The sequence below is a fragment of the Gossypium raimondii genome, chromosome 7 (genome assembly GCF_025698545.1).
Source record: "Gossypium raimondii isolate GPD5lz chromosome 7, ASM2569854v1, whole genome shotgun sequence".
Taxonomy (NCBI): Eukaryota; Viridiplantae; Streptophyta; class Magnoliopsida; order Malvales; family Malvaceae; genus Gossypium; species Gossypium raimondii.
Genome location: NC_068571.1, coordinates 8,149,067 through 8,175,482, shown reverse-complemented (window position 1 = coordinate 8,175,482; position 26,416 = coordinate 8,149,067). Strand labels below are relative to the sequence as shown.

The 26,416-nt window shown below is 32.2% G+C and overlaps 1 protein-coding gene and 1 pseudogene across 1 annotated transcript; one reads left to right on the top strand and one right to left on the bottom strand.

Annotated features, from left to right (window-relative positions):
• Positions 1-20,865: 20,865 nt before the first annotated feature.
• On the bottom strand, positions 20,866-23,014 carry LOC105802614 (GDSL esterase/lipase At2g42990). Its single transcript, XM_012634345.2, has 3 exons — positions 22,521-23,014; positions 21,941-22,430; positions 20,866-21,224 (listed from the first exon to the last, which is right to left on the bottom strand). The coding sequence occupies exons 1-3, from the start codon at positions 22,884-22,886 to the stop codon at positions 21,028-21,030; spliced, it is 1,053 nt and encodes a 350-aa protein (XP_012489799.1). The 5' UTR covers positions 22,887-23,014; the 3' UTR covers positions 20,866-21,027.
• Positions 23,015-24,984: 1,970 nt separating this feature from the next.
• Positions 24,985-26,151, top strand: LOC128042479 (thymidylate kinase-like; annotated as a pseudogene).
• Positions 26,152-26,416: the final 265 nt, after the last annotated feature.

The following is a 26,416-nucleotide window of genomic DNA, read 5'->3' as shown; positions in this document are numbered from 1 at the left end:
ACTGAAGGCCCCGTTCATTACGCATATGTTAGGAAGCGCAACAAAAAGCTTTTCTAACATAGTTATGAATGGTGAAATGATTGAGAATGCTATAAGAGCCGAAAAAATTGAGGTGGAAGAGAGTGATAAGAGGTCAACCCCAAGGAGAAGAGAAAATGAGGTGAACAACACAAGTTATTCAAGGTCAGGGGTCGCTAGCTAACAAGGTCCATCAAGACAAGAATCTTATGTGAAACAAGGCACTGAGAACCTCCAGTTCACGCCAATTTCGATGTCGTATAAGGAGCTGTATCAAAGTTTATTCAACGCGCGCATTGTTGCCCCTCTTTACACAAAGCCTCCACAGCCTTCGTACCCCAGATGGCACGACGCAAATGCACAATGCGAATATCATGCAGGAAATACGGGGCATTCCATAGAAAATTGCATTGCCTTTAAAAAACTAATTGAAAGGCTTATCAGTATGGGTGTCGTTAAATTTGATGATTCCTCGAGTGCGGAAAATCCATTACCCAATCATAATTGATAAGTGGAGTGAATGCAATGCAGAAGCAACTGAAGAAGGGACCTTGTTGATATCCGCCCTTATAAATGTGGAAGTGTTCTAAGCAATTCGACTGTGGAAGAAAACCCTATAGTCTCTAGAGCTTTTTAAAGTAATGTTCAAAACATTTTTGTTGTTTTTAGCCTAAAATGATAGAAATTTCCTTTTTGAAATAGGCTCATGTCTGAACGTTGTTATTTTAATGAAATACATATTTGCAATTATTACTGAGCCAATATTTTCATTCTTTACAAACCAAATTCTTTCATTCTTTTGAATTTTCTTCTAAATTGTTATTCATTCATTCATAATCATATTATATAAATAATTCATAAATTTATACATTCTTTTGCATATTCTTTGGTACTTATTGTGGGTCCCCAAATATCAATTACATGAATGACGCTGCTACAGACTCAGATTTTCCTCTTGAGCGAGGCATGTGTTTAGACGGATCTCATGGCTTTGGAAATGACATAGATCATAGCTTATCTTTGAACTTTTCGAGGATTGAAGAACAAGAGGATAAACAGATCCTACCTCTCAAGGAATTATTAAAAAAACTGTGAGCTTGGTAAAGATTAAAATTGACCTGACCTCAAAGATGAAGCAAGACCTTGTTCAAAGATGTCTTTGTAGGATCATACCAGGATTTGACGGGTTAAGCGCTGAGAATGAAATCTGCGCAACAACACAATGACAAAATTTGCAGTGTGAATGACGCAATGAAAATTCTTCGCCGGGGCAATGCCTTTCTTGTTAACTCAGTATAGCCTTGCCCGTTTGAAGTCGAGTTTCTATCTCTTCAAGTTTTGTTAGATTTTATCCTGATTGAAGAGGAGGATCCAAAGTTTTCTATCGTAGTTTCGCCCCAGAAGGCTCTATGAAAGAAACCTGATACCAAAGAGGGTTTTTCGCATACAAGATGAAAGTGAGAAATCTTATCTATAAAAACATTGATTCTGATCGAAAGGGTTCAAAAAAAATCAAAATCAAAATTAAAATATGAAAAAGAGAAAAAGAAAAGAAAAGGAGAGGCCAAGGCGAAAACCCGCAAAGGGCGCTTTGTGACCAAAGGAGGTTTTGAGTTGAAAACCCAAAAAGGGCGACTCAAATTTTGAGCAAAATGGGGCATGGACATCACCATTATCGAAGACTTCTAATGGGCATTGCTTCACTATTGAGATCATTAATTACTTCATCAAATGGATAGAGGCTACTGCATGCGTCAATGTCATCATATGCCGATATAGAATTCCAGAGAGGATGGTATTGAAAATTGCATCGAACTTGAATGGCAGCACGATAGCTGCGGGCTGTAATCAGACATCACGATTTGTCACCGTACTGCAAGATAATGGATTTAAAAAAAAAAGGATGATGAAAAATGAAAAATAAAAGAGTAAAAATAGAGAGGCTAAGGAGAAAACCCGCAGAGGGCACCTTAGGCCAAAAGGGATTTGAGTTGAAAACCCGAAAAGGGCAGCTCAAATATTGATCAGAATGGGGCATGAAGTGATCAGAGTAACTCGTATCTGGATCAGATTGGGGCATGTGGTAATCTTCTTATACCTAAATCAACAGGAAAGGGTAGGCGACATCTTGGGGCATCGACAAAGCACTGTAGATCTCCTAAACACATGTCCAACTCAAAATGGTCTTCAGAAAACTTGTACAGAGAAGTTCAAGCTGCGATATCTGGGGCACCCAATTCTCATATTATTTGTTGTTCTTGGAATACTTTTTTCTTTTCCAAGATATACATTCCCAATTAATTTCTTTGTGATCCTTCTTTACTATTTTTGATAATTTGTTCTTTCGAGCTATGCTCAGAACCAACTTTATTCTTCTCCATTGTTATGACCTTTTTTGCAAACATGTTGCATTGGAATAATGATTAATGGACTAATAAAACTTTCACAAAGGAAGTTTTGCATATTACTCTGAAAAGTTTCTAAAGAATATAGGAGCCTGAAACAGGACTATTGTTTAGAACACACCAAATTTAAAGGTTGGAAATTTGGGAAGGAATAGTCTAAATTTAGACTTTCTCTTTGTATTTTGTTGTCAAGTGCATTGATTGACAAGATGCCATGTTGGTGACAAGGCTTAAATAAACAAGCAAGCGATGATCATCAGGCAAAAGGAAGAGGCTACCTTGGAGAAGAGAGCCTTCATCTACGCATAAGTTTTTGGTACGACACCTTGAGAATGGTGTAAGAAACCAGAATGATTCAGATCCTGTATCCTTGAATTGTGATAAGAGAGGATTGAGGAAAAGCCATATTTCTACCCTTGGATTACAGTTGGAGAATGATGGTACAAATTTTGCGCCCCAATGGATTAAACTTTAAGGTTTACAGTAGGGCAATCTGACTAAGTGATTCTTTGAAGAAGCCGGTCAAGCGAGAATACATTGTAGCACGTCAGTGTCAAAGCCTTAATAAACTGCGAGTAATGACAACCTGAGCGGGATCGTTCTCAAAAAAATAAAATTCTGCATTCATGCAAACACCATTCACACATGTCTAGTTAGGAGCATTTGATTCATTTTGATCATGTCATCCTAATCATTAGGCATAATTAGGTTCATTATACAGGTCATGTTCCCCAGAGAGCAGATCAGTGAAGATCGAAAACAAAGCCTTGCCTCCATCGGTTGTAGTGGAGCTGGTTAAAGATAGCAGATCTTGCCTTCCTGCGTTAACAGCGAAGCAGATCGAAAACAAAGCCTTGCCTCCATCGGTTGCAGTGGAGCTGGTTAAAGATAGCAGACCTTGCCTTCCTGCGTTAATAGCGAAGCAGATTGAAAACAAAGCCTTGCCTCCATCGGTTGTAGTGGAGCTAGTTAAAGATAGCAGATCTTGCCTTCCTGCGTTAACAGCGAAGCAGATCGAAAACAAAGCCTTGCCTCCATCGGTTGCAGTGGAGCTGGTTAAAGATAGTAGATCTTGCCCTCCTACGTCGACAGTGAAGCAGATCGAAGATTACAAGTCCTATATCCCTGGCAAGCAGTGGAATAGGTTTGGAAATTACAAGTCTTATCTCCCTAAGAAGTAGTGGAGCAGACAGAAGAAATCAATCCTATCTCCCTGAAGTTGCAGTGGAGCGGATTAAAACAATAGATCTTATCTCCCTAAGCAGTAGTGGAGCAGATCGCATCGGGTCTTATCTCCCTGAAGTTGCAACGGAGCAGACTGAGAAAACAAGTCTTATCCCCCTGAAGTTGCAGTGGGGCAGATCGAAGAAGTAAATCTTATCTCCCTGAGGTTACAGTGGAGCATATCGAAGCCGATAATCCTATCTCCCTGAAGTTTTAGTGGAGCGTATTAAAGTAATAGATCTCATCTCTCTGAAGTTTCAGTAGAGCAGATCGCATCAAGTCTTGCCGACTAGAGATAGCAAATTTTGTTCTTTTAGAAGCTACAAACTACGAATCCTATCTCCCCGACGTTGCGGTGGAATGGGTCAAGACACTAATTCCTATACCTCTGAAGATGCAGTAGGATGCAATGGAGCCACTTGAAGAAGAAGAGCACCAAGGCCCAAGCACGACCGGGCAAAATTGGTCCTCCTTAATCTTTGCTCTATTCTCGTTACACGACAATGAGCAAAGAGGGGCAGCTGCAGGGCCCAAATTTTGCCCGGAGCCCAAAGTGAACAAAAATCCACAGTCCAAATTACAAACAAAATACAAACCAAACCCAAATACATGTCCCCAGCCCATTAAGCCCAACTAGCCTAAACACCGAATGGCCCAATGACCCAATGACAGTTAACAGAAAACCCTAGGCGTTCAGAACGCCGTAGCCGCAACCTCCCACGTGCACCACTGCACGTACGCCGCCCTCCACGTCATCGAACGGCCTCAACATACCTACAAGAAGGACAAACAAATGAAAAAAGGCAAAAAAAAAAGAGAACAGAAATCGTCGGCAAATCAAAAAATAGAAAAAAGAAAAATGTTAAATAAAAAAGTATTCGGGGGGATTTTACTTTTGATTTTTCTTTTTGTTTTCTGTAAAATCGGGCTATAAGAAAGCCATTCAAACACTGTAAACAAAAAAAGGACGCACATTGTATCAAAAAATATAAATACAAAAATAAAAAAGGTGATTTTTGATGGCTCTCTTGCTTCTTCCATTTTTTTCCTTTTTTCTTTTTCGGTTTTCTTTTCGGTTTTGTTTTGATTCATTTTTTAATAAAAGAATAAAAAAACAGAGATTAGAAGGAGACAAGTTACCTGGAGGCTGGATTTCCGTCTTCTCTCCGCAGTCATCGAAGTTGAATCGGAGATTGTTGGCCTCTGGAAGAGACGAATCGTCAGAACGGCGCGGAGAGGAGAGCATTCGAGCTCGTTGTTTTCTTTTTATGTTTCTTTTATTTTTCTTTCTTTTTTTTCGTTTAAAAAATGAAATGGAGGCTATCAGATTAGGGGTTTTTTTGGCCCTTATGTGACGTATGAAACGACACCGTTTGGAGTCTGATCAGTGGCTCCAAAACGGCGCCGTATTGAGCTCGACCCGCGTGTGTGACCCGACCCGAGGGAAGGATCCGCCCGTTTGGCCTCTGTGGGGAGATTTGTGCAAATGGTCCTCTCCCTTTTTGTTGCGTATTCAAATCGCTCCTTTTCGTTTTCTAATTTTCGCCCTATAATTTGATTTTCATTTTATTTTAGTCCATGCCGCAACGCAGCGTTTTGGAGGGCGGGGTTATTTTCCGCTTTACTCCCTCCTTGTTCCTCGCGCACCCGATTCGGTCCCTTTTTATTTTTATTTATTGCGGATTGGTCCTAAAATTTCTGTTTTCATTTTAATTTAGTCCTGATTAATATTTTGTTGTTAATTCATTTACTATCATTATTTTTATTACTGTTTGTTATTATTATTATTATCATATTTGATCATATTTTTATTTAGCTATATACTTATGTGTTACTTTATTATTTCCTATTATTTTAGACTGTTTTTATTATGTATATGTACATATGTAATATGAATTACTTAATTTTAAATTATATACATATATATTTTATACATATATAACTCTCATTAAAATTATTTTTACATATACATATATTATTGTTGGTCTCGAATCATTTTTACCTATTCCATGGATGTATGCACTTCATTTCTTTTAATATTCTATTTTTATTTTTGCTATCTCAACTTTTCCTATATATTATATTATTATTTATATTGAGTTTTCATTTCATATATTATCTATTTTGATTAATACAAGTATATTGTTTTAAGTTTTACTTATTTTGACTTCCTTTTATAATACTTACTTTAAAGTTCATTTAGGTAGTATTATTTCATGTAATATTCATTATCCCATTCTTGAATGTTGTCAAGTTTTTGCATTAATTATTTCATTTTAAAATTCCATTCATATAATTTTTGTGAAGATGCATTCAAATCTCTTTTCTCATATTACCTTTTTGGTACATTTTATTTGTGTTAAGTTGTTTGGCATTTCCTTGATTATTTTAATTAGGTTTTCAAACATGGATGTTAGTATTTGCACAATGTGAGATCTGAAATTGTTACTCCTATGTATTGTATTGCTTATTTACTTGATTATTCTTCATACATTAGTGTACGTTGATTTAGGAATCTCCATTTCACGTTGTACGTTATTCTTCTATTGTTTTATTTATTCAAAAGATTACGTTTCATATCATTTAAATGTCAAAATCGTTTTTATCCAAAAAAGCTTTCAAATAATGCGACACTCGGAATCGGGGATCCTCGAAAAGATTGTGTCCTAACTTACTGGATTCCAATCTTCCTCGGGATCTAAGAAACCGAATATCCCTTTTAATTAACACACAAATAAAAAACTCATTCTCAGGAATTCGACATGTTGTGTCCTAACGCATTGGATGTGACATGTCGTTTTCTTGAGACGAGGATTCTTCTAACAAATGAAAATAAAGGCAATATTTGATATTTAGGGATTTTGTGAAATCGAACCCTAACTTACTAGGTTTGATTTTCTCATTTAACCCAAATGATCAGATACCCTTCTCAAAATACATAGGTTATAAAAAAATCAAAAGATAAACTTAATTTTGAGGATTTGAAACGTTGCACTCTAACCTACTGAGTGTGACAATTTATTTCTTTGAAATAAGTAAGCCTTATCATCCAATTCATTTTATTCAAGATAAAAGGATCGTATTTTAAAATCTTTTCAAAATTTCGACATTAAAACATTAAAAAATCAATTCGGTGCCAATTTTGGGCGTCACGAGGGTGCTAACCCTTCCTCATCGTAACTGACTCCTGAATCTGGTTTCTCAAAATTCGCAGACCTAAAATCGTTTTCAAGGTGATCCGATTACACTTTCAATAAAAGATCGGTGGCGACTCCCATTTTATTTTCAAAGTCGATCCCCTTTTTTTAAAATTTTAAAAATGGTTTCGACAATAGCCAGTAAGCATGTATGAGAAATATTGAAAGGATTATAATATAATGGGGTTATGTATGAGATAATATTTGAATAAGAAGTTAAATAGTAAGTAAGCAAGTGAAATCTGATACGATGAGGTAAGAATAAATTAGGTATGTAAATAAGATCTAGGTAAGTAACTTCTGAGTGAAAACCTCTATTTGTGATGTCTCTGGTAAGTTAGACATATTGCTAACCAGACTGATAGATTACAAATAAAGGTATGTGTAAACCCATGTGGCTAAGACCCATGATATTATATGACATCGAAAACACTCATAGTGATGCCTCTAGTACAAATAAGTCTGGACTGGCAGATCACGACATGAGGATGTGCAAGTCCATGTGGTTGAGACCCATAACATGATATCATAAAAGGAATATTCATGGTGATTGTAACAACCTGCTTTTTAGTGGTGCCGAAAATAGTGATTTCGGGGCCACAAATCTGACAACTGAGTTCCTAAATATTATTATTTAATATTTATGAGTCAAAAATAGCATTTTAATAAATTTTAATTTGATAATTTATGTTATTTGAAAGAATAATAAGGTTCAAGTGGTAAATCATTAAAGTCAAGTGGTTTTATAAAATGAGATATTGAGACCTTGTTTCTATTAATCAAGCCCATAAATATTTTATTAAATATTTACGAGTGTTATTAGGATTATATTAAAATTTGGTTAAGAAATTTTAATGTTTAAATAGTTAATTAATTGAAAAGGACTCAATTGTAAAATATGTGAAACTAAATCACTATCGCTCTAATTGTTTAAATGGTTATGAAAACATGAATTGAGGGTTTCATTTTGTAATTATACCTATTTAGATGGTGGTGGACAGTTGGTGGGTTTTAATTAGGAAAATTTTGGATGTTTTAAAGGTTAAACATGTAATTTCATAAATAAAACAAAAATTAAAAGAAAATAAAATAGGTTATCATCTTCAAAAGGACTATCACCACTGAAACTAGGAAGAAAAACTCCATTTTTGAGTAGAAAGCATTCGACCAAGCTGATTTTTCATGCATGGTGAGTGATTTGATTCTATTTTTAATGATTTCTATGTTTTTAAGCTCGTATTAGCTTAATCTAGCTAGTCGGGGATCAATTTGTAAATTTTTTAAAATTATAGGGACTTTCCATAAATGGTTTAAGTGTGTTTATAGATTTAATTGATAGATTATTAAGCTTGGTTGTTAAATAGAAATATTTTGTAAGTGATTTTTAGTAATTTTAATGTTAAAGGATTAATTTGTTAAAAAGGTAAAATTTATGGGAATTAATGTGAAACTTTGATGATTATGGGTTTTTATGTGACTACAAGAAATTTAGCTAACTTGGTGGATGGTTAAAAATAGTTAAACTGCAAGTTTCAATTTTAGGGACTAAATTGTATAAAAGTCAAAATATTGGGGGTAAATTTGTAAATTGATAATGGAAGGGTTTAATTGCATAAAACTACTTGTTAGAATGCTAGAAATGAATTAATTGGGTTGAATTATTATTCAAATCAAGAAACGTCGTAATTGGATTTAAATCGAGGAAAGCTAAAGTTTCGTACTAGTTGTCGACTCCGTTTTAGTAACCGTTTCACTCGAGGTAAGTTCGTATTATATGCAATATGTCATATTAAATTCCTTGATATTTGTTTTATTCTAATAATTGTGATGTTTGTAATTATTGAATGATGGTTGATGAAAATTAATAATGAAATTGAATTGTATTGGAGATAGTGTATCAGGCCTTGAGTCCAACAGGCTTCATGTCGGTGTATATTATTAGGCTTTGTGCCTAGTAGGTTTCATGTTGGTTTATATTATCAGGCTTTGTGCCTGGCAAGCTTCATGCCGGTGTATATTATCAGCCTTTGTGCCTAGCAGGCTTTGAGCTGGTGTATTGTATTAGGCTTTGAACCTAACAGGCTTCTTGCCAGTGTATTGTATCAGGTAACTTGTACTGAAAATATTATTACAATTATCCGATGTTATTTTATTAAGTTCAACGAGTAAATAAAGCTTTAATAAGTAAATAGATACATCAAATGAACCATGATTTGGATTAATGATATGAATTATAAAGATATGCGAATTTGTAAGGAAAAGATTAATCATGATATATGTAAGAGCAATCAGTTATGAAATTGAAATGCTTGATATGTTATGTGTTTTGTTTAGTTGGATATATACATGCATTGCTTCACCTACTAACCTTGTGAGGTGTTGTGTATAAGAAAAGGAAATTTAGTCTATGACTAAATGGAATTATTCATGGATGTTTAATTCAATGCATTTGATAAGTTTAAATTCATTACACGAGCTTACTAAGAATTAGTTGCTTACGTAGTTGATTTTCTCTATTTCTATAGGTGCTCGGACTGTTGGAATCAACGTCGGAGCATAATCACACTATCCATAGATCCATTTTAGTAGATTTTTATTATTTTTGGCAAATGGTTATAAATGGCATCTAATACGGTTATAAGTATTGTCTTGGTGATTGGTTTGTTTTCAAAAAGTGCCAAGTTCATTTATGTTCATGCCTTTTGATGAAGGCTTGTAAATGATGTGTATCCATATGAGATGATAGTAATTAGGCATGCCCTCATGTGAATAGGAAGAAGATGGTTGTGTCATATGTTATGATATGGTTATTTGGTATGTATAAGTCTAGTTGTTGGTTTGGTAGTGTTTGAGTTGAGCCTATCTTGTGCATGTTTTAAAAACCTTATGTTTTGATTTGTAAATGCATAGGTAAGTGTTTGCTTATGAGATATAGGTGACTTATGACTACCTATAGCAATGAGTAAAATTAATAATGTATATGTTTGTATGGTGAACGTTTCAGGTAGGTGAGTGGTTTGACATGTATTGAATTGATGATTGAGTTGTGGTACCTTTGAATGGCATATTGGTTAGAACATATAGGATGATTGAAATGGTATGTTTTGTATGTGTTTAAGGTTTGTTTTGGTCGTGTAAATGTATGGGAGAAAGATGTATCTTGGTATGCATGCATAGGTATTGAAATAGCTTGTTTAAGGGGCTCAATTTAAAGCACACGGCCTGAGACACGGGGTGTCACACAGTCGTGTGCCACACACGAATACTCCACAAGGCCGTGTGTCTTTTTATTTGCAGGTGCAGGTTTCACACAGTTTGTCACAAGGCCTGCGACACGGCTGTGTGACCCAAGTCGGTGAGTTACACAGTTTGATACACAGGCTACGACGCGGTCGTGTGTCCCATAGTTCGAATGCCCACATGGCTTGGGTTATGCCACATGGCCGTGTAACCCTTATTTCACAAATTTTTCATTTTTTGCATGAAATTTCTAATTTGCTTCGAATAAGTCACTGATTGTTTCCAAACTATTTTTAGGGCCAATCAAGCTCGATTTAAGGCTCGTAAAAGTAATTTATACCATAAATTAATTATATTATCGAATATAAATATGTGAATTACTTGTTGATCCATGTTGCGAAGTTTCAGGTTCTGTTTTGTACTGTAATGCTTCGTAACCCTATTTTGATGTCAGAGACGGGTTAAGGGTATTACAGTGATGCCTTTGGTAATATGTAAATCAAATTGACAAATCACGACATGAAATTATGTATAAGTCCATGAGGGTGAAACCCATAGCGCCTTTTGTGAAAGTTCGTCAGGATAGTAAACATGTGATTCTGTATGATGCATGTGTGTTGTGATATGCTAAGCCTGTGTTGCGTATTATGTTCAGTTTTGTGGTGTATTTGGTATTTCCCTTGAGGCGTAATCTATAAAACATGTATGACGTGATCTGCTAAGCCTTAATGGCATATTTTGTATTTGTCTTCATGGAAATTCTATAAGGTAGAGGTAGCAGAAGCTGGTTTACTGTCTATGTAGTAAGACATGGATATGTTCTGAGACTTCTTTGATAATTAATTCTATGATAAGAATCTGGTGAGTTTGAAGATAGCTTAGTTGGTTTGACCTTGCAATAAGTATGATAAGCTTTAAGGGACGTATTCGTATATATAAATGGTCTAAGTGTTCGCTGGAATGAGTTCATTTACGTTATGTATTGGTGATGTTTGAAATTTGGTATCTACCACATTTGAATAGTTTCCATGGTTCATTTAGAGAGTATTTAAACTCTGAGACATTTGTCAATCTGGGCATACTTTTGTGACATGGATGTTGGGAATTCTTTTGAATGATCTGGAGTGTTACATTGTTGAGTAAGTAATTTTGGATTGGAATCAGGATATGATTTGGTTGGTAGTCTAATAGGTATTCAATTCAGAATGGGATTCCACCAAATGTAAGAGTAATTAGTACGTGTCCTCCGAGTATTAGTATCTACGAATAACCATTCTAAGAATAATGTAATGTGTAAGATCGAAGAGGAAATTTGTAGGAAGGGATTCAATATAGATAATCTATTCAGAAGTATCTAAGGTTGTAAAAAGGATTCTGAATTATATGATTGGTAAGATCTAGATTCAATCAAAATGTGAAGTATATGTGATACATTCAGTAGGGAATTTGGCATGTAGGCTTATATCCAATATTGTGAAAGTATTCGCCAAGGACAGAGTGGTGTTTCAAACTCTTACAATGAGGAAATTACATTAAAACTCACCAAGTATATGTGAACTTATAAGCATTGTGTTCATGTTTCAAGTGTGGCTATATAATTTATTTTGCTACAAGAGACAAAGCCAAGATTGCGTCAAGGAAGCAGCAAGCAAGGATACTATGCATACAAAAATATATTAGGAGTGTGGCGTATAACTTTCTACGCCATGAAAGTCTATTATTAATAAATTGTTGTGTTGTAATGTCTTAAATCACCTCTAACTGCTTGTTGTACTTTTGGATATTATTCATTATATCTTATGTAATTAAATAAAATAGAAAGTAATATGTTGAAAAAGAACTATTCATAGCTTTGTTAAAGTTTATGTTAAGTGTTTATATCTGGTAACATCAGACATCTGAACTCAATGAATCGGGTCGAGTTGAGGGTGTTAAATTTTCAATCTACAAAACCGAATGGACAAACAATTTCAACAAATGCAAGATCAGATGAAAGCTCTATATATTTTATTAGAGCAAATCAACCATTGAGGATGGAGACACAAATAGTTCGATAACCCAACTAGGTAACGTTCCATTGCCAACAATCGTTACGGAAGGCACATCACCACTACTACCAAGTGGGGCGACCCCGATTGTTGGAAGATTTGTTCCTCAATATGAAAAATTGGATTTTTCTACTTTCGATGCATCAGAAGACTCTTTGATCCGATTGCATCCATACGAATAGTTTTTTAAAAATCAATGCGCCTATGAAGCACACAAAGTAGGGTTGGTAGCCTTTCACATGCTGGGAGAGGCGCAACTTCGGTATTACTAGATGAAGTAGGAGGGGCAAATGATAAACTGGTTAAGAGTTTCGTAATCATTGCTCCCTTCTTTTTGGTCCTCCGATAGGCAACAACCCCTTAAAGGATTTGGTCAATTTGAAACAGATAGAAACTGGAGAGATCTACAAAGGTAATTTCAGGAAAACTGGCAAAGGCTAGTCAATATGTTTGGCCAAATCAACATGTTGGATTACTCTTAGTTGGGTTAGACAATTTAGTTCGGCATGATGTTAAGTTGCAAAAGCCCTTGGATTTAGCCATGGCTATGAGTCTCACGAGAGATTTTGAATAGAAAAACCAATCATTACGTGTCGAAAATAATCGACGAGAGGCATGTCTGAATACTTGAACAGATTCTGGGTCGTTGATTTCACAACAATGATCAATTCAGAAGGGTACTATGAATAATGTACTCGACGGTTCTTTAATATCTATAACTCCGGCTCCATTCATAAAGTGCTTAAGCAAAGGATAGATGGCAGAACATAGATCTAAAGGGCCGGTTATGCTATAATTACGATGAGCCTTATTCATAGTAATGTTGTGAACGCCTTTAAATGTCGCACATATGAGTGGAAAAAGACATTAGTTCAAGTTTTTAAAGCGAAATTATTTACTTTTTATTTTACCTTACTTTTACTTTAGGTTATTAGTTTATTTTAGGTTAATTTTAATTACGTTAAGTTGTTTTATTTCCTTCTAGAAACATTTTTTATTTACGAGTAATTAGTCCATATTTAAGGACCTACTGGAGAATAAAGCATAACCAGAATTTCTATATACTTTTCAAGAGATCTAGGTCTCTCTAAAGGAGTTATAAAGGTTTAAGTCTCCATTCAACGAGTTGAGTTATAAATCACCATAAATTGTTTTAGGAATAACGATAAAGGGAAGGCAATTGCTTCCAATGTTTCTGTTAATTGATCCTACTCTCGTGTTATTAACAGGGAAGGAATCAAATCTAATCTTTTGTTTCAAATAAAATGATGAAAGAAGTTCTTTATAATTTTTTTGATAAAAAAAAGTTGAGATTATATTTTATTATTCTAATTTATCAAATCATATTTATCTTATTTTTTATATTCTTCATGTCTTATTTATTTAATAGATAGTATTAAAAAAATTGAAATCAAATCATAAAATTAGGTGATACATTTTCTGAAAAACAAATAGAGATTAGATTGGTAGGGAATTAACCCGTGTATGTAACGAACAAGTAAATATAATAAAATCAAGAAGATCGAACACGTAAATTTTACATGAAAAAACTCCTCAAAAAGGATAAAAAAACCACGGGCAAAAAGGGATTTCATTATAATAAATGAGAGTACAAAAGATGGAGAGAATTAAAGGAAAACTCAAAGCGCAAAAAGAAAAACCCTTCAAAACAAAAAACAAAAAACAAAATTCCCTCAATTTAAATATTTTTGTTGTTTCAAACCTAGAGTAGCTAAGGTCTATTTATAGGTTGAAATTAGTAGCATATTTGACTACAATAACCCTAGGTTAATAAGAGTGAGAAACTAAAAATAGAGTTTAACATGGAGAAAAAAAGCCGAAAAACTTGAACTGCACGTCGTCACGTCGGGACGAGGGATTTCTTCTCGTCGTGACCTCAGCTGCTCGTCGGGATGAAGAACACTTTCTCGTTGCGACGTCACACACTGCTTAGTCCAAAATGCGAGGCATAACGCCACAAAATCTTTATTATTTTTAATTCAATAATTTATACCTTCCTTTATTTTTATGTTAAATATCCAATGGTTTTATCTTTTAATTTTTCATTAATGATGTAATGTTTTTTCAAATGTCTAAAATTTAATAATGATTATTAATGTTTGAAATTTAAAAAAGTAAAATTAATATTTTAAAGATATGTGAAATTTGTATGATCAAAATATTAAGTATTATCATGTGACTTCAAACTTTTGTTAGAAATTAATTACTATATTGTACTAACATAAAATTGTAATTTTAGTTATTCATTACATGGTAACAAATACATTATGAATTGTATACAAAATATCTAAAATCAATTAACAGTTTATTTATTTATTTTATTATTACATAATAACTAATAATATAATATTAAAATATTCTTAATGTTACTTTAGTAATATCGCGAATAATAAAAGGTATTCTTGTTAATTAACTTTTTTTTAAGTCATGCTTTTATATATGTTATAGATATAGATAAAACTAAATTACAAAACTAATACAAAGAAATTTATGGATACTGTTTAATTCAAAACCTATATATGACTTATGAGTGTGGCACTAATTTTGAAAATTTTCTAGTCTAGATGAGGAAATCTCTATGTGTTATGTTAGCATCTAAATCTTTAGGGTTGAAATTCATATAAGATCTTATGTAAGTTTATATATTTGATGAGATGGTATAATGAATAAATTAGAAGATTATTAAACATTCTCAAATCCTGATAAGTTTTAGTTGTGATTTACTAGAAGTAATATGTTTTTATTTATATTTAATTATAAAAATATATAAATATTAAGATAAAATTCAAATTTATTATTTTTTAATAATAAAACATATTAAGGGTTGGTCCAATTCAAGTTGAAAATTTGAGTTGTAAGTAATAATTTGCATAAATTATTAATTTCATTATTTATATTGGAGTTATTAATTGAACCATTCAAGTAGAAAATTTGTGTTATAAGTAATAAATTTCATAGATCATCATTTTCCATAGCAATGAATCATTCAATAGATACGACAGCTTTGAGAATTTTATCATTATGCTCTTCATCATCTTCTGAGTTGCTGGAGTTGGAGTCACGCTTGCGCGAGGATCTAATCCTTTCCCATATTATCCAATGAACCTGAATCGATTACAGTTAAAGGTTGTTGGTTGTGTATTTCAACTGAACGAGAGCAGCTAAGAGATGGATCAGTCTCCATATCAGTGATTTGCTGCTTCTTTTCAATATCAAGATTTCAAGAAATATTCCCAAAAGCAGAAATGGAATCATCAGAGCTCTTGAAAATGAACCCAGTAGATGTAGATCCAAGTTGTCATAGACCCCAGGCTGAGCAGGTTCCACATAAGGGACAATAGCCAAATGATTTACAACAGAATCACCTTGAACAAAAACAACACCAAAACATTTTCAGATTTAACTGTTTCATATTAAGGGACCAGAACTCCATTGGACAAGAATAGTGTTCCATCCTTTCTTTTGAGCTATCTTGTAACTTGATTAGGAGAAGAGCCATGAGCATCAACAGGAAAACCATTGTATAATCTCTCTTCAAATTCGGTCAAACTATGTTATGAGTTAACAGGAAAGCTATTAGGGAAGTGAAGCACCGAGTTTGGACTGAGAATTTGTAAAGAACCGATTTTCAATTGTACCGAGGTGGATTTGGAACCAAATAAAAATATTTATGGAGATAAATTAAAGAATGGTGAAGTAACTTTGTCAATTAAATAGTTAATTAAAGCTCAAGGACTAAATTTTAAAAGTCCAATCGTTATAGAATCTTAATCAAGAAAAGACTTGAGGAGCTAGATGGAAATTAATCGAAGGGCTAAAATGGTTAATAAACCGTTATTATATAAAAGTTAATGGAAGATGATGGTCATCTCCACCACTAAGTGTAGTTAAAAGTTAGATTATGCTAATTAATCATGATTTGTTAAGTTAATTAGTTACTAATTAAACTATAAATAACAAAATGAGTGGAAACATAGAGAAGGTTACCATCTTCTTCGCCCTTCCTTAGTCAATTCACCATAATTTATTTCCAAAATCATTTGGTGAAATATATTGAAAATTTTGCCAAACATTTGTTGGAAAAAAATGAAATGTTTTTGGAAATTTTGAGACATATTCTCGATTGGTAAAGGTGGAGAGTTGAATCATAAAATTATGGTTTTATATTCTACTCCATGAGACATTTACAACAATATACCAAATGCTCAAAATGAATAAGTGATGAATAAGAAATTGATGCTCAAAGTAAGCCACTTGTGAATATTTGTTGAGAAAAAGAAAAGCTTAGATCCCACATTGGTTAAATGCCAAGTATAGGATATGTATATATATGAGAACCCACTTGAAAATTATTGAATGACTAAGTTTGAAACTTTGCCTCACGTGTAAGGAGGGTGCAAATCCAGACCTACCAAGATTGAAGGCACACTTGCATGATGTGGGCGACACGAAATGTCCCAATCGGTTGGCCCAAAAAAGGCCTACAAATATTTTAGCCTAATGCGTAATTTACTTTCTCAGCAGATATTATACAAAATCTGTTTTAAAATAAAGATTATTCATGAAAATTTCCAAAATTCCTCCATATTGAATGTTTATAAAAACCTAAAGAATATTACAAAATTCTTTACACATACACAACGAATTTATTTCACTCTCGAAAATTCTTTTCTTTTTCTCTCCAAATTTTCAAACGTTTCGGTAATAGAAGAAGATAAGGCTTGTTCTTTGATCATTGCAGAGGTGCTACTTCCGCGATCATCTTGTTGTTGTATCCTGAGAGACAAACGACCAACATTTCTCCAAGTACCATAGGAGCAGTCAAATCTGTCTTAAGGAAACTGTGAAAACAGACATCAACATCTAGTATAACTCGATTCCCTTATTCGATTTCTAGTTTTTTTCATAATCTTGTTTATTTAATTGTTTTTTTTTTCAAATCTGATAGTTTAAATATAAATATTTTTTATATTATTTGTTCAGATCTTATATTTAATATAATTGTTTATATTTATATTTGTTTTGTCCAACAACATTTTCAAAGCAATTCAAAGACTTATAAAAGTACTCAAAAACATGTTTTTAATGTGTTTTAACTTATCTAAATGTTTTTAAGTCAATCTAAAATATTTATAGTTGTTTTAAATTCATTTTATACAAGCTTGGGGCGTAGTATCAATACATTGACCTAGTTGTATCGAGACAACTAAGTTAGTAAGCAAAATTGTGAAACCCTCGGGACTTGTATCACAACAAGTCCACTTGTATTGATACATCTAGTGAGTTGTATCTATACAGGCCCACTTCTACTCATACTGCATTTTCCAATGACTATATTTTTTAAGCACTTATATTGATGCAAATGTAGTTATATCGACACAAGTCTGTCTGCAACTACAATAAAGCTCGAATTTAATGCTTCTAACTTCTAAAATGCATTCCCAATGGTCATAAAAATCCACAAACTTACTCCTTGGTATAAATACGCGTCAAATACACATCATTACATATGAGATGAACATTCAAGCATAGAAATTAAGAGAAAAACCTCTAATCCTTTCTTTTCTCATTTATCTCTTGTACATATCTATTAGATGCTTATTGTTAGATCTTTTTATCATTTCCATTTTCATTCTTTGAAAGAGATGTAACACATGTAAACACACATCTTTGAGAGGTTTTCATTGTTTACACCCTTCATCTTTGTTATAAAGACACCTTAAATGAATCGTAAAAGGTTTTTAGTTGAGCCGCAAAAGCTAGAGGAGTTTAGTTAAGCCATAAAAACTGGGGGAGGGTTCTATCTTAGCCTTGTAAAAAAGATAGGGATTGTAAAGGTTACACATTTTCCTTGAAAGATAATTCGAGAATAGTGAATTGGGAAATTCTTGGTTGAGGTATATCAAGGTAGTGGACGTAGGCAATTGGGGCTGAACCACTATAAATTGAATTGTGCAAGTTTTTTCTTCCCTTTCCTTATTATCTAGAAAAGTTTGTAGAAAAATTTAAAATACCAATTCATTCCCTCTTGATATTTTCAAGTCTAACATATACCATTGAGTCATCCTAACAAAATTTCTTAGTATGCAAAAAATAATATATTTATACCAAAAATTGATTTCTCATGCCAAAACTTAATTTTGAAAGCATACCAAAAATCAAAGGGCATACCAAAAATTAGGAGGAATATAAAAAGTATAAGGAAGTACCAAAACTTATGAGAGAATACCAAACCTAAAAATATGATGAAGTACCAAAATTATGAGAAAGAACCAGAAAATATGAAGGAAAGAGAATACCAAAACTACTAAGAGAGTACCAAAACTACGAGGAAGTACTAGAAATTATGAGTGAGTACCAAAATATATTAGAAAATGTCAAAATCTATGAGGGAGTACTAAATATTGGTTCGTCTTAAAATTTTTATTTTTATTTTTAAGTTTTTATTAGTAAATATAACAAATTTTATTATTATGCAAAATGATATTTTCTTTTCCTACCAAAATTGATTTCTCATATTAAAACTTAATTTTAAAAGCATACTAAAAATTACGAGGAGGAAGTATCAAAATTTTAAAGAAGTATTAAAATTTATGAGAATATCAAAATTACGAAGAATACCAAAAGAAAATATATGAGGAAGTACAAAATTCATGAGAGAATAAAAAAAACTTTTAAGTATTTTATTATTAATTTGTTTTACCATTCTAAATAATTTTCGGTTTCATCTTATTATATAATTTTTAGTTTTGATATATCCATGTAATACTATTTAAATTTTTTTATTGAGTTGGTGTCACCTACCAATTAGTCTCAATTCAGTTAGGGAAATTATTTTAATGTCTCTTCACATTTAAAATAAAATATATTTAAGGGTACTTTAGTTTTTTTTTAATTTGAAAACAAATAAAAATATGCATATGATATGAGATTTGAACTTATGCCAATTAGGTTAGCAAAGTTTTTAATTTACCATTCAACCAAATTTTTATTTTAATATTTTTTCACATTTAAGGTTTATTATGCACACTTTATTACCTCCATCAATTGTATATATTTTAATAATGTTATTGATTGAGATGGTGTCACAAATTAACTAGTCACTAACTTAGGATTGACAACAACACAAAGATAAATAATTATACTCATTAGTAACCTTAATCTAATGTATTCATGTGTTTTATTATCATCCATATTATTATTAATTAGTTTCAAATCATACATTTCATTATTTATTCTATGTCCTAAATATATGGTTTCCACGCATACTTGAGGATAGAGTACTTCCTAATATGGATAAAGAAAATTATTTACAAATAACGATCACATTAGTTTTATTTTATATATATAATTTATTTATTTACTGATACAATATAAAAGTTGGTACATATATAATTTTTTTATTATGATTAATATAATTTTAATTATGATTTAATATCAAATAATTTTAAATAATATGATTTTAATCATTTTAATTATTATTTAACAAAAATAATTTTTAATTTATATTTTATTATTCATTATAATATATTTTAATTATTTATTCTATACCTAAACTTATTTTAAATTAATATATCTAATATTTTACTATAAACATATTTTAATCTATCATTTAATATTAATATATCGTTAATGTATGAGTTTTATGCACCATCAATAAATAACAATACAACAATTTCTAATAATGTTATTTAAACATAATTAAATATTAATTATAATTATTAGATTTTTTTTGAGTTTTGTGTATGAAGTTTATGGCTTAAGATTTAATGTTTATATCAAATCTCAAGTCACTATCACCAATGTAATTGATTTCAAACAAGAATAGGACCCCATAAAATGAAAAATTTCTCTAGTAATTTTTATAATTTATAAAATTTAAATTAATAATATTAAAATTACACTTTAACTTCTAAAATGATAAAAAATTTATTTTAATCCTTCAAAAATTAATATATAAACTACTAAAATAATAAAATTATAATTTTATTATCGTAAAAATATATAATTTAATATTTACATACATCTAAACCATTTGAATGTTACCCTACTCAACCTTATAATTACTTTTCTATTCTCCCCAACACAAATCGTACGCATGCAAAGGATGCATTGGTTTAAGGCAATCCTAGCCGGGCTAGAATTGGTCGCATACCCACGACCACAAAGGATTATCCCTTACGATTTTTGTTCTTTCATTGGTAATGCTGATCCGGCACTGACAGAGACCCTCACGATTAAGGAAATTACCATTTCATGGCTGGAGACGGGCACGTTCCTATAACTATAAGCTCATCATTTGAGAGCGACTGCAGCGATGCACTTCAGTATTCTACCCTACAATTTTTAGGAGCATTGATGTTTCTTGTTGTAAATGCTGAGTAGGCCAGAGTTGGGAAACCAGACAGACCTCGAGGGATGAAAATGTAGATGCAGATAAGGTAGTTAAAGCCGGGGTGAACAGCTCTGCTGTCTGTCCGTAAATCAATTTTACCTTTGCAGGGAGTGTACCTAGTTTAGCAGAGGTGAACGGATCCACTGTATTATTGCTGCCTTTGGTTGTGACGAGTTGCACTAGAGTTCCTGCTCCCTTTCCATCCTTTTTTCTGCTTCTGGTTTTAGTGAGTTGTTACAATGCAGGGTCTATCTATTGTTTATTTTGGTTCTCTTATTAAAGGAATGATAGTTTAGTTTCAGAAAAGAAAAATCAGCTTGAGATAAAAAGGGTTTTCTTATTGATAATTTTTAGCCATGTGAAAGAACAGCTATATATATTGATATAGAACTAGGCTTAGCTAGACAATGAACACCATCCATGGATGCATGCATGTAAAAGAGAGTTTGTAGTTGCAGAGAAATGAAAAATATAAAAAACTAATGAGAAAACATAGCTAAAAGAAGAGGAATAAGATGATCGGAGATGATTTTGTTAGTTTTTTCAGTGGGATGGAAAGCATCCCAAAATACATATTTATTGGCATCACTGCATGTAAATGGATTATACTGATTGCATAGGTAACTCATTTCGAATGTCCCCGTCGAACAACATGCCACTCCCGTCACCTCAAACCCTACAATTCCACATTCCAAACACCCATTTTTTAAAATCCAATTTTATATTTGATAAATGATAAGAGAGCTACTCATAACGACAGAGTCTGTGAAGATAGAGTCATTGTCCCATCACATTAAATGCTTCCAAGTAGAGATCTTTGTGTAATTACCGATTTCTTATACAATATTTCATTATAACACTTAAAACCAACCAGCATTTATCTTCTTCTTATTGAGTAACATTCATAATTGCTGATTACAATATGCTAATAGAATAAATACATTTTCAGACAAGGAAAAGAAAACATTCATTAAAAGCTTTCCCCGGTCTCTTAGATGACAACTGTTTAGCATCAATGGTTTCATCTATTTAACTTTATTTTTTTATAAATTTAATTTATTTATTTATCGTAACTGTTTATCAAAAAATAGATAAAATTAAAAATCACATCATATAAATTAAATAAATATAATCTATACATCCCTTCAGTCATAAATTAGGTTTTAGTAAAATTGAAATAATTAATGTTTGAGGTCCCTGCAACGCATGCACCCCGATTACCGCCCTGGTTGAGCTATTATGGTCCTAACACCTTAAGAGTTGATGAGTTGCAGATAAAAGCTACTGAAAATTTTCTACTTCTACTTAGTTTTGTTTTAATTGATTTAATTAATTCAAAAAAACTCTGCAAAGTGGTCCAACGAAGCAAAATGCAGCAAAAGAGAAACTTACCGAAGAGAGAAGGTCTGGTAATAATCTGATAGAAAATGTCATAGGCAGGTGCAGACACCATTCGCATTCCAGGAAGCTCCTTGTTTAGTTTTGCAACCAAGCCTTCCAGTTTCCTGTTGAATCCGGATGCCACATTGTTGTATTCGGGTACACAGTCGTTTTGGCCCAGGATATTGGTGGCCCTCTCCAGCGGCAAACACCCCATCGGAGGAAGGCCGGTGATGGATATTTTCCGGACACCTAGAGCGTGGAGTTCCCTTACGAAGTTTTCGCCCAGTCCTAGCAGGAAATCCTGGTATTGCCTCACTGAGAACTGGGATTTTCGGGTGGGGAAAACGTAGTAATTTTCTAGGAAATCATTCGTCCCTAAGCTCATTAGATACAAGGCCTCTCTCAGAATCTCATTTGCCTTATTTTCACCGACGTAGCTTCTCAGCTTTCGCTGGTATTCTTTGTAATACTCTAATTCCTTCCATAGTGGTATCACATTCTGCAAAAACCGTAAAAGGGAACAAATATTCAATAATTAGCTTCTTCTGGGGCATGTTTATATATAGGTGTAGTGGCTTTTTCATCTTACAAGCACTTTGGAGGTTGCATTGTCGTAGCCAGTTCCAGCAGAAGCAAAGCAAACACCAGTGGCGAAATCCGATATATTATAAGCAGGATCCAAGTAAGCTGGGATGGCGGGTTTCAGTCCAAAAGCTGCGGAGATGAAATCGGGAGGGATTCGGCCATTGCAGAAGCGTCCAGTTGGTTGACCCCCATAAAAATCACGACCGTAAGGCTGAAAATTGCTCTTCAAAACCGTCGAGATCAGGTTGTTGTTGCCCGAATCCACGGAGGAGTCTCCGAACACTATGATGGCTGGAACTTTAGCTTTGGTCAATGGAGATAAAGATAAGAAGAAGAGCCAAAGAAGAACTGGAGTACTACCGAAAAACATTTCACCTTCACTGCACTGCTCTCTCTCTCTCTCTCTGTCTGCAAGCAGATGAAATTCACAGTTTAAAGGAAATAAAATTTTGGCAAATTAAGAGACAAATGACAAAGCATGGTTTATGAATAATTTATTTTTGATCTTTAATATATAAAGAAGAGGTTTGGTGGGGGGTTTTAATGGGAAATAATAAAAGATGCATCTACTCCCTCCAACTATTTCTAGCTCTTTCCACTTTATACTATTATAAGTATTATATTCTCTATATATTAAATTTATAATATTTAATGAATTTCTTAACAATTCCTTAATATATTAAAAATAATGTAATTATAATAAATAACTTAAAATCAATTATATCAATGGTATTCAATTTTAAATAACAAATAAATTTGTAATATATATTATAATTTAAATAACATTATTAATAATTTATTATAGGTTATTTATTTTAGGTTTAATAACAATTTTGGTCACTAATGTTTACATGTTTTGTCAAAATGGCCATAATTGTATTTTTTAGTCTTTTTTAGCCATCAACCTTTGTTCTTTTTTTCAATTTGATTTTTTTAACAGATTTTATAAAAGTACCGTTAAAAAAGTTAGCGGGAATGATGTGAAATTTAATATAGAGATGCGTCTTTGGCTTTTAAGAACTAAAGACGGTATCTTTAAATTTTCAACCCAACCCATGAAGTAGTATGTTCTATAAATATATTTGAATTTGATTATCGTCTTTATTTTTTTCATTATTTCTATACGAGCAGACAAATAACATATCTTAATATCAAGAAATTCATTTTTGGTACATTTGACTAACCTATATTTCATTTCATTACAAGTTTTCTCTCTTTTGAACTAAAACAATCCAAATGCTAGTTTTAATTTTGAATTTTGGAATTTAGGGTTTCAAAACCTAAATCTAATTCAATAATATTAATATGAAAATCAAGTTAAACACCAAATTTCATAAGATTAAACCCAAAATATTAGAATACCTAGTCGATTAGTAACGAAACACTAACATTTGCTTCGCCTCAATCTCTCAATTCCAAATGCAGTATGTGCCTCTTCAAAGAAAAAGGTTTTGGGTTTCTCTCTTGCCTCTTAATTGAAAGTTCAGTATTTTCGATTTGATTTCAATACTTAATAAGATTTCTAGTGATCCAAGGTTTTAAAATGGTTCAAAGTTTCAATTTTTCTTTTTTCTTTTTCTAAAGGTTTCAATCTTTCTTTCTTTTTTTTTCAAAAGGTTTCAATCTTTCATAGATTTGTTTATTGAGAGATTTTTCTATTAAGTTTTTTCGATAGTTACATTTATGTTTTTAATTGAGAGTTATTTTTTAATTTCATGTATGATTTATTTATTTTATTATTTTTCACATGTAATTATTTTATTTGGTTAACTAAGTAATAAATTACTCTCATTAAAAATATTCCACATATGAAATTCTACATCATTCCCAATAACTTTTAACGACACTCTTATCAGATCTGATAAAAAAAAAGCAAATTGAAAAAAAAAAACAAAGATTGATGGCTAAAAAGGCTCAAAAATATAATTAGGGCCATTTTGACAAAACATGTAAAGCGTTAGTGACCAAATTTGTCATTAAGCCTTTATTTTATATCTATTGTTAAATTAATTTTTTAATGTTAAAATTGTTAAAATTCAATTTTATGATATTTTATTTACTTTTACTCTACTTTAATCCGTGAATGTAATTAAATCTTATTATATTTAAAAGAATATAAATTTGATTTGATAAATATTATTAACATGTGTCTTTTTAAAACTATATTTTAATCTTAATAATTTAATAGTCATTGATTTTAATTTTATAACATTAAAAGTTAATTCAATTAAGTAAAATCTTAAAAATAATTTATTTAAAATCAAATTTATATTTAACATATAAAATTATAAATAATTTTTTTAAACAAAAGGCATGAAATAGCTTTAAAAAATTAAAAGGCAATGAGTAAAAAAGTAACTTACCTAAATTATAAATAAGTGCTTCAAATAGAAATTGTCATGCGTATCATATCTCAAGTGTGGAAGTATGCCAACATTTCTATTGGCAAATAACAAGTTTCTAAGTCCATGCCCAAGTACCTATTACTTCTTAGGTTGTAATTGTTATTTTATTAGGTTTCGCCATTATTGTTGTTCGGAATTCACAAACCATTTCAATCGTCGGTCAAAATTTTTTCAAATATGTTCTTAAATTCATTCGAGATGTAAGCAAAATTCAGATTGGAGAAGAATAAAATTGTAATTTTCTAATTATTTCCAATTTTATATGAAATTTGTATTAATATTTTTAAACACTTTACTACATCAATTATGGTATTTAACCAAAGACATAATGACAACTAAGAATGTATTTACACGGCATTAAAAATTTTTCCAACTCACTATTAGTGTCTATTCCAACTTACCTTCCATACTCCTTTCTCCTCCAATTACCCACTCCCTCCATAATGAAATTTCTTTTTATCTATCTTTAAAACCCAAAAAAAAAAAGAATTTTCGTATTAAATCGTAGTGGTAAAACTTCACAATGTAGAAAGCTACTTTAGTATTTGGAGGGATTGGGGTATTTGATCGAGTTATGGTGATTCACCAACGGAACCATACGATATCGGCATATTTGATTAAGAAATCATAGTTGGATGACCACACAGTTCGTCCACTTTTCAGTGCAAATCGGTGAGAGAAGAGATCAATGATGGAAACAAAACTAAAAGCTGGAACCACCCTTATAGTAGATCGTTACTCTTATTTCGGGGTCTCTTTCTCATCTGCTACAGGACTTGATTTTGAATGGTGTAAGGCACCAGAGAATGGGCTAATAGCTCCAAATCTGGTAGTGTACCTCGACATACCACCTGAGAAAGCTGCAGAGAAAAGGAGGCTATGGAGGTGAGAGATATGAGCAACTTGAGTTTTAGAAGAAAGTTGCCCAACACTATAAGCTTCTTGAAGATTCTTTTATTTAGGAGAATGAAAGGTCAAGAGTCATTGGTTTATGGCTATTATTAGATTTTAATATTTTTTATTTTTTTTTTGTTTTAAAAGGTTAACTATAATCTATAAATAGTTTGTAAGCATTTGATATAGAATGTGAACAATTTTACATAGTGAACAATTTTACAATTTGGTATCAGAGCTATGGAGAGTGTGACCAGTAATGTGTCACTGCCTCGACTAACAAAGGTGAACTATGAGAATTGGAGCATCCAAATGAAAGCTCTTATCGGGTCTTAAGATGGTTGGGAGGTATTCCAAGAAGGTTTCGTAGAACCGACAACTACTAGGGATATACGGCGGCTCAAGCTTTGAAAGAAATGCGATCGAAAGATAAGGCGGCATTGTACATGTTATTCCGAGCTATTGACGAGTCAGGCTTTGAGAAGATTGCAAGTGCTACAACTTCAAAAGAAGTGTGGGGCATTTTAGCAAAGGTGTACAAAGGAGCTGACCAAGTTAAACAAGTCCGCCTTCAAACTTTTCGCGGCGAGTTGGAAGGTAT

What these genes read in the sequence shown, in the direction of transcription:
- LOC105802614 (XM_012634345.2), bottom strand. Translation starts at nt 22,886, where the DNA reads ATGTTTTTCGGTAGTACTCCAGTTCTTCTTTGGCTCTTCTTCTTATCT. An exon ending in ATGCAACCTCCAAAGTGCTT is followed by an intron (nt 22,431 to 22,520) that starts GTAAGATGAAAA and finishes CGGTTTTTGCAG; the next exon opens with AATGTGATACCACTATGGAA. An exon ending in TACCAGACCTTCTCTCTTCG is followed by an intron (nt 21,225 to 21,940) that starts GTAAGTTTCTCT and finishes GTGGAATTGTAG; the next exon opens with GGTTTGAGGTGACGGGAGTG.